The sequence below is a fragment of the Pelodiscus sinensis genome, chromosome 3 (genome assembly GCF_052426305.1).
Source record: "Pelodiscus sinensis isolate ZL-2025 chromosome 3, ASM5242630v1, whole genome shotgun sequence".
Lineage (NCBI taxonomy): Eukaryota > Metazoa > Chordata > Testudines > Trionychidae > Pelodiscus > Pelodiscus sinensis.
This window is the reverse complement of record NC_143054.1, coordinates 38,995,312-39,007,166: the sequence shown is the minus strand read 5'-3', so window position 1 is coordinate 39,007,166 and position 11,855 is coordinate 38,995,312. Positions and strand designations below refer to the sequence as shown.

General features: G+C 46.3%; 1 protein-coding gene across 1 annotated transcript; it reads right to left on the bottom strand.

Annotated features, from left to right (window-relative positions):
* Window positions 1-700: 700 nt before the first annotated feature.
* Window positions 701-11,435, bottom strand: LOC102462085 (protein CLN8-like). Its single transcript, XM_014580937.4, has 3 exons — window positions 11,162-11,435; window positions 4,569-5,218; window positions 701-3,374 (listed from the first exon to the last, which is right to left on the bottom strand). The coding sequence occupies exons 2-3, from the start codon at window positions 5,109-5,111 to the stop codon at window positions 3,051-3,053; spliced, it is 867 nt and encodes a 288-aa protein (XP_014436423.3). The 5' UTR covers window positions 5,112-5,218; window positions 11,162-11,435; the 3' UTR covers window positions 701-3,050.
* Between the last annotated feature and the right edge of the window lie 420 nt (window positions 11,436-11,855).

Below are 11,855 nucleotides of genomic sequence, written 5' to 3'. Positions count from 1 at the left end.
CACTTGTAAGAGAGAAAACTAAATTGGTATTACTGGGGATTCTTTTCTCAGTGGGAAATTCCTCTCCCAGGGACTGTGTGTGTTCGAATCAACATAGGTGCCAGCCTGACACTTCTTGCAGCCTCAAGGCCAGCTTACTGATTTAATCGCTTTCTCTCTCCACATATCTGTATTTTTTTCAGCTTCTAAGGATCAGATGAGCCAGCATAGACTATGCTGATTTCATTGCTCCTTCTCTGTCCTGTATGCTTCAGAGAGGCAAATAAGATGGATGTGATGGGGGCGGGCTGTCTGGCTACAATACCGTAGGTGAGAAAGTGCTGGGCATGCTCCAACTTCTATATTATTATAAAGGAGAGCTGCTCAGCTCAGTCTGGGCTGGCCACCGAGGAGACAGAACGCTTGATGAAGATCCCAGGCCAGGAGCCACAACAGTTTCTGACTGCAACAACCAGAGATCCTGGGGACTAGTCTGGTAACCTGCTACCTACAGTCGATCTGCAAAAGTCAGAGTTCCAGTGATCCACCCATGCCAGGGAATCCAGAGATGCCAATGATATATGAACTCCAGCTCCAGGAGACTCTGGAGGAAGTCCCCCAGGGAGGCAGAATGAGTGGTATTTGCCAGTCAATAAGGTTTGCATGTTGCAGTCACCCACCATGGATTGGGACCTAGTGGAGTATGGTGTGTTATAACAAATAAAAGCAAGCAGGATCTTATGAGGCGGATAAGGCAAAAAGCCACATTTATTGTAAAGATAATAATAAAAAAAATAAAGAAAAGATAGAAGCAAACAACATTGTTTAACTACTTAACCCTTACACATATAAACATTTATTCATTCATTTATTCAGGTTCTGTGTATTTGTTATAGTTACCAGCCTGGAAGTTGCTTGTGACAGAATACTGGCCAGGTACTCTGTACACAAGTGATGGTAGTGGGGAGCGAAGTCCTGATCAGATGCGCACCTGAAGCTCCTGGTAGGCTGGCAGCAGAACCTTGGACTCTAATTCCATAGTTTTTTAGTCCAGTTCTTATAGGAATTTCTTCCTATGCCAGTCTATGGAAATTGCTGCATCATGCTGATGTCTCCAGGGTGGCTGCCAGGTGCTCATCAGTGATCTCATCGGGTGGACCTCCAGTACTTGGTTTTCTCCACTTGACACCTTTTGGTTGCACTGGCACCTGACGCCTTCTTCAGCCCTTTGTTCCTGTATTCTCAGGCTGGCACCTTTTAGAACCATTTATTCATCGTCCAAACACTCTCTTTCTTTTACATACATTCCCTAATTAATGTTTCACATACAGTATTTTGTATAATAATAAAAGTTGTAGCTACAAAAGTTTCTGGGTGGTATTGCTTAAAACATTCTCTGAGTGCTGAGTAAAGTTACAATGTTTTAAAGAGAACAGGTGTCAATTATGTAACAATGCCCTAGTCAATTACAGGGCTTGGCTCCCATAGCAGAGTTAGTGGCTTGACAATGCATTGTTACAATGTATCTTTGCAATGTCAATTTCAAGCAGCCCCTCCTTGCACAAGCTTGAGCATGCCTTGGGACACAGAGGGGGGGCTGTTTCTGGCTACATAGGATTATATTCTTAACAGTTCTAAGTTACATGACCTAATACATTATATTCTAAAAGGGCAATAATAATAATAAATCTAAACATTTAACAATCTTAACAAATAATAATAATAATAAGAAGAATTAATAATAAATCTAAACACTAAGTTGTGGGGAACAAATTATGGGGAGTTACTTCCATTTGGGGGAATCATTTTCAATACATTAATATGTTATCCCTACTGGTGCTCCTGTGTTCTATTCCTGTTTACCCCCCCTTTAGGTAGGACTCAACTATGGCCATTAGGCCACATGGCCCTGAATCCTAATGGCAGGCATATTGACTCTAGCCATTAGGGAGTACATCCCTGAACCCTCAGACAGAGTACAGTGGGCTGTACTGCTGTCAGCCTAAAATCAGTTTGGTAGGCTGCAACCATGGTAATATCACTACCCCCAATCCAGCCCAAAAGAGAGATGGGATGTGCATACCCTGTGACATACCTGCACAGAAGACACATTTTGTGAAGTTGCATTGGTATTAATAATCTGTAATAATTAAATGGGCAATTTTTCACCTATTGCTTTATAAAAGTCTTAATATGAGAAGTGTCAGAGGGGTAGCCATGTTGGTCTGTAACTTTAAAAAACAACAAGTAGTCCTGTAGCAACTCATTTTTTAATATGAGAAATGTATACGGTGGTTATTCCTGATTGCTGAACCTTATTCTTTAACATATGTGCACATCCAAAACTTGAGAACAGTCCCTGTAACATCCCCATATAACCATTTATCATTCTCATGTAACTTTGTATTCAGAGAAACTTTGTAATTCCTTTGATATCCTTCTTATAGAATCACTTGTATTAAGTCCATAGAAACTTTGTATCAAGCTATCTTTATGTTATAGGTCTTAGGAATAGTTAAGGTAAAGAAAAAAATGTTTTTGAGATCTCTCCCCTTTCCTTGATTGCCCTGTTGAAATGAATGAGGTGTGAATGGAGACTGAAAGGTGAGCACCCCCAGCAGTATTTGCAAGGGTGGAGAGGAGCTGGGAGCCAGATCCAAGACAATACGGCTACGTCTAGATTGCATCCCTTTTTCATAAAAGGGATGCAAATTAGACGTATCGCAATTGCTAATGAAGTGGGGGTTTAAATCTCCCCCGCTTCATTAGCATAAAAATGGCTGCCGCTTTTTTTCGGCACGAAGCTTTGCCGGAAAAAAGCGCCAGTCTAAACGCGGATCTTTCAGAAAATAAAACCTTTTCCGAAAGATCCCTTACCCCTTATTTTATTTTAAGAGGGATAAGGGATCTTTGGGAAAAGGCTTTATTTTCCGAAAGATATATACCAAAGCTTATTTCATCACTGCAAAGCCATGATGGAAAACTGTTGAACAGCAAAGAAGCATACATTTCATCAGTAAAACAGAGACTGGAAGAGTCAAATATAATTATTCAACAATACTCTTACAAAACTATATCTTCTTCTTTTGGAATGTTTCACTATTTAATTTTCCAGAGGATCCTTTTTCCACAGCTGTATTTGGAGAGTTTGTGTCAATTGGACCAAAGAGCTGTAGAGTCGTTACGTATATCCAGTATGGATTAATTATAAATGTAAGTATACTTAGCCCCATGAAAAAGACAATAAAATATGGAAGTCCCAGATTTTCCACCACATCATTCCAGTTGGAAATACACACCCACCACATGTGATAAGTAAGAACCTCACGGCAGTGTAGAATATGAACACGCACCCATCGGTTTACCTTCCCAAAAAGGGTATTAGCGTTGCCAGTCTGGAAGAGACAAACACAAAGAAAGAGAAATGAGACTCCAGCTTCAAGATAAGGCCATCAGTTTTTCTATAACCAAGGTAGATATTTAGCTTTACTGGTGTGTTTAGTGTAAACTGCCATACAGACATTCAATCATTTTTCTTGTGTACTAAGAGATGCCACATATACGTAGCAACTGTTGTTAAGAAGAATTCTAAACCATGTTACAAGCTATGTGCATACTAGGGATGTTAAATTTCAATGGGATTTCCCTCAACTACTCGATTAGTCATTAAGGGGTAGGACGGGGCGCTCGCTATCCCAGCTGCACCACTGCCTTTTAAATGTGGTAAGAGCCACCCAGCGGGGAACCCGGGGCAGGACCCTGGTTCAGCAGTCTCAAGGCATGAGCATAGCCTGTCAGGGGAACAAGTAAGCCCCCATTCCTACCCCTCTGGTAGGAAATCCCAACTAAGGGGAATCTACACTCTTGGGGCCACACCCCAAACTTGAGAACTTAGTTAAGGAGTGGCTTGGAGTTCCTGGGCCAGAAATACAAGCAGGATAGGGAGGCAGCCCCCACCCTTTGCCTGCTTATTCCTGTGATTGTCCTAGACTGCAGGCTTTTGTCTAGACTGCAGGTACGTCTAGACTGCAGGCTTTTGTCGACAGAAGTTTTGTCGACAGATACTGTCGACAAAGCTTCTGTCGACAAAGAGCGTCTAGACTACATTCAGTTCTGTCGACAAAGCAAGCTGCTTTGTCGACAAAACCCTGTAGTTTAGACACAACCCTAGATGCAATAACACCTTCCGTCAACAGAAATCTGTTGACAAAAGGTGTTATGCCTCGTAAAATGAGGTTTACCAGCATCGACAAAACTGCTGAGTTCTGTCGATGTTATGTCGACAGAACTCAGCAGTAGTGTAGATGCAGGTATAGTTTTGTCGACAAAAGTCCACTTTTGTCGACAAAACTCTGTAGTCTAGACACACCCTAAGCTACACAGCTGCCAGGGACTCAGCCATAGTGCCCTAATTAAGGATTCTCATGGCCAGACACTTCAAGTTGGGGGTGGAGGGGAATTCTACCATGATCCCAGAAATAATTTCCCAATTTGGTGGTCATTTTTTGCAAGTTTTTTTTAAGGGAGAGACAATGTGAAGTTTATAGTGAAAACATCTTTTACCAATGCTTAATACAGAAAGTTCTTACCATTGTAAGCAATGTCTTGATGCAGGTTAATGGAGTGATCATCTCAAGCAGAAGTCCTATCAGGATTAGATAGTGTCCAGACTTTATGTTAATTATCAGACCAAGAAGTGCACCAGAAGCAAAAAAATGATGAACTAACAAGATCACACTACGTGCCCTGAAAACAATATCAGACACAAGAAGATATACATCGTCAAGTAACATGAAGCCAGAGGCTACTAAGCAATGAAGCCAGCTCCAATTTTGCTGTGAATACACTTTGTCAGCTTGGAAAACTGGATCTATAAGCAAGGCCCAGAACCCAGCTACCGAACACTGAACTCCGAACACACCACGTGCGATATCCATGTTCCAGTCGATCTTCTTTTTTGTTGACAAAGCAGGATAACTGGCACTGATCCATGATGACAGCCAGTGAGCTAGAAAAAATACTCCCAGGTAGATAAAAAACCCAGATGTCAATAACTTTAAACGAACACTCCAGAGAACATAGTCCCAGTCAAATGTGTCTCTGGAAGTTGCACTATCATTTGCAAGTTTCATTTCTTTTATAATTCAAAATATTTGGATGGAGTCTGATGTTCCTCACCTACACGTTGGTCTTTTTTAAGGCTGTTGAGCCTGGGCTGTTACACAGAGCAGAAACCCACCTGCAATTTAAGAGAAAGAGAGAGTGACTTGTAGAGAATGGCTGTGTCTGCGTTTCCATATGATCTCCCCATTTATAAAAGCTCACGAGTTTCACTACAAAAGAACGAGTGGTCCTGTGGCACCTTAGCCTGGGTCTACACTAGAAAGTTATTTTGAAATAACTCCCGATTTCGAAAAAGCAAGCAGAGCATCCACACTACCAATAGTTATTCCAAAATAACTCCTGCTTTCCATGAGGAATAACGCTAATTTTGAAACAGTTATTTTGAAATAGTGTTAGTGTGGACACGCCAGTGCTGCTCCCCAGAGTAATTCAAACAAATTATTTCCCAGTGCTTCCTGTGTCGCTAAGAATAGGCAGCACGTTCACATTAATGGAGCCTGCCTCAGACTAACTTCAAGGCTTCCCTGTAGTGTGAACACACTATTTCTAAATAGTTATTTTGGGAGTTATTATTTCATAATAAATTATTTTGAAATAATTTTCTAGTGTAGACAAGCCCTTAGGGTATGTCTACACTACCCCACTAGTTCGAGCTAGCGGGGTAATGTAGGCATACCGCACTTACAAATGAAGCCCAGGATTTGAATTTCCCGGGCTTCATTTGCATAAGCGGGGAGCCGCCATTTTTAAAACCCCGTTCGTTCGAACCCCGTGCAGCGCGGCTACACGGGGCTCGAACTAGGTAGTTCGAACTAGGCTTCGTGAATGAAGAGTACCGGTAGTTCAGAATAGGAAGCCTAGTTCAAACTACCTAGTTCGAGCCCCGTGTAGCCGCGCTGCACGGGGTTCGAACCAGCGGGGTTTTAAAAATGGCGGCTCCCCGCTTATGCAAATGAAGCCCGGGAAATTCAAATCCCGGGCTTCATTTGCAAGTGCAGTATGCCTACATTACCCCGCTAGTTCAAACTACCCTTAGAGACTAACCAAAATATAAAGACTCATGAGCTTTCATGGGCAAAAGAAGTACCTGTCAATTGTAGGACTTGTGTTAATGAGGCTAATTAAGTGGGCAGGATGTGGCTCTCCTTCATCTCAGGTGGCCACATTGCTGTCAGTAGTGGGCAATCTGCAGCCTGTGTCCCACTGGGGTTCCACCTGCTGCTCGTGGATCCTCTCTCTGCTCCTCTCCCCCACACACCTCCTGCACTGGAGAACTAGAACTCTGCACTTTCTACTCCTCCCCCTGCCTCCTAGTACATTCTGAATGCCATGAATCCCCTAATTCATGCTCCATCCCTGCTTCTCTCCCTCCCTCCCTCCTAGAGCCTGAACAGCTGCAAACCTGAGTGTCTCTGAGCCCCCGTCTACACACTGAGGCTTTTGCATTGGCACTAAGAACAGCTGTGTAGATGTTCAGGCTAGAGGTTGGGTTCTGAAATGCAGGGTGGGGGGTGAATTTGAGAGGCTGAGCTGCAAGATTTACAATATTAGTTAGTGCTACCACTGAAGCCAGAGCCAACACACTTGGCCTCTGTGACTCTCTGGGTATGTCTACACTGCCACCCTAGTTCGAACTAGGGTGGCTAATGTAGGCATGCGAAGTTGCAAATGAAACCCAGGATTTAAATATCCCGGGCTTCATTTGCATCTTGCCGGGCGCCGCCATTTTTAAATCCCCGTTAGTGTGGACTCCGTGCCTGCGGCTACACGCGACACAGAATAGGTAGTTCGAATTAGGCTCTCTAATTCGAAGTATTGTTACTCCTCGTGGAACGCCTCACGGAGAGAACAGAATTCAAAATGGCCACCCCTAAAGGGGCAAGCTCCTTTTTTTTGCTCAACAACTTTTCCCTGGGGCAGTGTTTCCCAAATGGTGCGCTGCGGAACCCGAGATTTCCCCGAAAAAATTCTGCTCCCCCACCCCCTGTGGAACCCGTATGCAGCTCCCACAGGGCCTCTGGAGCTGCACAGCCTCCTCCTTCTCCTCCACATGTGCAGGCGGCAGCTTTTACAGTGGCTGCTGTTGCTGGGAATGGGAGGGGTGGCCGGTGCTAAGAAGCCGCTCCCGGACCTCGGTGTTTTAAAACTACCACCTATGGGGAACCTGGATCAGGCTCTGTTGCTCCCGGCTCCCCCACTGGGGCATGCTCAGGCTCTGCTGCCCCCCATGCACTGCTGCTCTCTCTCCCCTGCGCCCCTCCCCAGCCTGCTGGGGAAATGGCAGTGTTTAATCTGGCAGGAATGGTCGGGGTTTCTACGCTCCCCCCCCCTCCCCCCCCCCCGCCGCCCTGCCAGTGGGAAGTCTGACCTGGAGCTGCAGCTGTGCTGGGTTCACCGCTGCATGGATCGGGGGAGGAAACTGAGCTCTCCACCCACCTATCCTAAGGAACAAGAGCATGCTCCAGGGAGGTTTTCCTTGCTGCAGCAGGGTGCCACGCCAGGTAAGCAGCGCCCCTCATGCCCAGACCCTCACACCCAAACCCCCCTCAATCCCCTCCCTCTGCCAAGACCCCAAGAGGGAGAAGAAAGGGGAAGGCACCAAGAGGCAGGGTGGAGGTGAGACATGTGCCAGGGGGCCAAGTACAGACAATGAGGAAAAGGGAAGGAGGGGAGGTGTCAGTGGGAGGGGGACAGGGTGATTTGGGGAGAAGAGAGGGGAAGGACATTGGAGGCTAGAGGGGGAGGTGCTGGGAGAAGGCTTGAAAGAAGGGGTGGGCATGAGCAAGATGTGGGGATGGAGCAAGATGTGTGAGGGCCCAGAGGGGCAGGAGGGGAATGGGGGCAGAGGGTGGTGAGGGGTGGGCATCAGGGAGAAAGAGGGCAAAGGGGGCAGGAGCAGTGAGGGAAGGGGTAGCACCAGGAGGATGCAGGGCTAAGGGAAGGTGCAGGTGCCAGGGGATTCTGGGGGTGAAGCAGAAGGGCAGACATCTGCAGGGGAGGGACCAGCACCAGAGGAGAGAGGCAGGGCAGGTGTGTAGAGGGAGGTGTTAGAAGAGGCAATGAGGAGGGGTAACTCACCTGATCAGAGTGGGGCTACTAGAGGAGTGGGCACAAGGGGGAGAGAAGGATGGTGGAGGGGGGCAGGTCGCGGGAGACAGGGATGGCATGAGCCCCCAGGAGGCGGTCCAGGGCGTGGAAGTGGGGGCAGGCCTCCGGGTCGGCCCCTGGCTGGCGGGCCCGGGAGTAGGACTGCCGCAGGTCCTTAATTTTGCACCGGACCTGCTCCCGGCTGCGCTGGTGGCCCCTGGCGGCCAGGCTGGCAGCCATGTGGCCGTAGACGGCCGTGTTCCTGTGGCTAGCGCGGAGATCGTGGACATTGGAGGCTTCCCCCCAAACCTCAATGAGGTCCACGATCTCCGCACTTGACCAAGCAGGCGCCCACCTTTTGCGCCCCCGGGCAGGCTCCTGGGAGCCGCCAGGCTGGTCCTGGGGAGCAGTGGAGGGCTGGGTGTCATCGGGTGGCTGTCTCATGGTGTGGCAGGTGCAGGGTCTGCTGGCACGGGTGCTGGCAGCCTTGCAACTGGCACAAACTGCGTAGCCATCCCTTGGTCCTTTAAGGACTCTGGGGCCGGGAGGGGGGGCAATAGAGTTTCCCTGGTGTTGGCCAGAGTGGCCACCAGGGAAACCTGGGAAGCCTTAGCTTCCCACTAGTTCGAATTAAGGGTCTACACAGCCCTTAATTCGAACTAGCTAGTTCGAACTAGGCTTAATCCTCGTAAAATGAGGTTTACCTAGTTCGAACTAAGCGCTCCGTTAGTTCGAATTAAGTTCGAACTAACGGAGCGCTAGTGTAGCGCCTATCAAAGTTAGTTCGAACTAACGTCCGTTCGAACTAACTTTGTAGTGTAGACATACCCTAAGATACTTGAAAGCTGCTCTCATGTCTCTTTTCGGTCTTCTCTTTTCCAAGGTAAACAAGGCCAATTTCTTCAGTCTTGCCTCATAGCTCATGTTCTCTAGACCTTTCATCATTTGTGTTGATCTTCTCTGGACTTTCTCCAGTTTCTCCACATTTCCTGAAATGTGATGTCCAGAACTGGACATAATACTCCAGCTGGGGCTTAATGTAGATGGCTCATTCCTTGCCTAGGGGACGTGAGACTGGGTGGGTTAATTTCCAATCCTTCTATTTATTCTTTTCCTAAGTTAGAAAAGCACAGTAGTTCTGATGGGGGTTGGAGAGGGGATGGAAGCCAGATCCAAGATCAATGAGCCCTGGGAAGTGGGCCCATTGAAAGGAGACTGGACCTGTGGATGACTTCTGGGTCTACAACAAGGGCCTGCTTTGGGAAGCCCCCTCTTTGGAGGTGAATGTGGCAGCATTGAGACACCACCCAAAAGCAGGCGCCACAGACACTAACTGCAGATTCATGGGACGGCGCTCACAGATTTTGCACATGCATAAGATGATAGATCTGCAGGAAGTGGGGCAGTGGTGTAGTGAGGGGGCCGGAGGAGTCAGTTGCCCTTGGGAGAAAAATAATATAAAATTTAGTTAAAAATAGATGTCACACGTTTTTAAAAGGAATACTGGATCTCCTGCCTTTTGTCTATTTTTGTTTCTTTGGGCCCCCAGTTAAAATTTTCAAAAGCACTTGAGTGACTAAAGTCATTTTTGAAAATTGGACTTGGAAATCTAAGCTCAGATTTTCAAAGGTAATTAAGCTCCTAAAGAGACAGTTGCCAACTCAGATCTTCAAAGATATCCATCTGATCTTTACACACCTTTGAAAATCTGGTCATAAGTGTCCTAGTCAGTTCTGAATGTGAGATGTAGGAGCCCAGTCCTAATTCCTTCAGGTTTTTTTTTAATTTGAACAGTTATCTACACTAATTCCCCTCCTTTCTCTTTCACTATCCAATAAATGCATGGATTAAAATTATAGGTGCTTTGTGAATATGCTGACTTGAGAGTGGAAAGATTTCCTATTGTCATGTATGATTCCTGGTAACCCATCTCAAATATGAAAAACTAGGTTGATACCTGTTCATATCAGGAGCTGTTTAATTCAGTTCACCATTTGCAGTATCTCATTAGGATGTTTAGTGGAGAAGATATTGTTGTTGTTTTTTTTATTTATACTGTAGGCAAAGCATGGGCTCACAAGAATTCTTCCATTGTTTTACCATGAGTTTCAAAACATTTGGGCTGTGTCTACACTGGCCCCTAAAAATGGAAAAGGGATGCAAAGCAGGTAAGTCAGAATAGGGAAATCCGCGGGGGATTTAAATATCCCCCGCGGGATTTAAATAAACATGTCCGCCGCTTTTTTCCGGCTTGGGGAAAAGCCAGAAAAAAGCGTCTAGACTGGCCCGATCCTCCGGAATAAAGCCCTTTTCCAGAGAATCTCTTACTTCTACTTCATTTTTTATTGAAAAAATTGGATAGTTTGCAACTGAAAATATTTGACCTACACTTAAGGCAACTGATTTAATTTTGTGTAAAATTTTGCATAATAAAGGATGGCATTTTTTGTTGAAAATGTTCAATTATATAGATTATACATTTTGAACAGATCAAGATGTGATATTTGTGTGTGGTTGTGTGGTTGGTTTTTTTTGCTCAAAAAAAATCCTGGGTGGGGGTGGCGGGGGCCCCCACCAAAACGGTACAAATTGGGCCCCACCCTTCCTAAAGCCAGCACAGTTTTTGCGACCATTGTGGTTTCTGTCATGCATACATGACATTCTGTGCCAGTCCTGGCAGAGAGAATACATATTCACCAGCAGCAGACACAATTTTCTCCAGTCTGGATCCTAGTTGGAGAAAGCAGGGGACTGAGTAATCGGTGCGGACTAGGGTGCTGACACGAGTTAAACGAATGAAGATATTTGGGGCTTGTCTGGAGGAGCATATAGGCTAATGGGGTGGGGAAAGCAAAAGTAGGCGGGTGAAGGAGCCTGGACAGATAGGCGAGGGGCGGTTGTTGGGAACCATTGGGAGTCACAAGCATGTTAGCAGCAGCAGCCTCCCCCAGTCTGCATCGCTTCCACTTACCTTAGATCTATCCCGCAGACTGCCCCGTGCCCGGTCAGCTCTTCCCCCTGACGCCCACCCCCGGTTTTGCTGCTCGCGGATCTTCCTCTCGCTCTTGGCTGGAGATGCTATTGTCTGCAGCTTCGTGAAGAGCCGAAAGCCCTTTCGCTTTCACTCTGCACTTCCGCTGCCCTAGCAAAGCCCTGCCGTGTTCTTTTTTAACTGTATAGTTCCATTCATACTAGGTTTTAAGCATTTTTTTCTACTAACGGAACCTAACTTTGGAGCTTAAACCGACATCATATAGAAAGAGGGAAGCTGATTTGATATGATCCTGTAATTAATTGGTGCTCACCTACTATGAGCGCCCCCATCTGGCCAAATGCCTGTGCCTGCATTCCCTGAGTTTATCAGCCTTTTTGGCCAAGACACCCTCCTGTGTGAACTGCCTGAACCACCTCGGTGTCCTCTGTTAGAATCCTTCTTGGTCTGTTCCCCACTCAGAGAGTGGCTTTTTTTGTCCTGGAGACAGATCTTCAGCCAGCCAGCCTCATGGAGGGTACACTCTGAAGGCTCCAGGGACAGTTACTACAACTGTGTTCTTTGGCTCCCTGGTGTGGGCCTTCCTGACTCTCTCATTCCTTTCAATGAAACGTTAATATTAAATTGTCTCCGTTTTACAAAGATTTGCTTATATGATACACTGATCTCTATG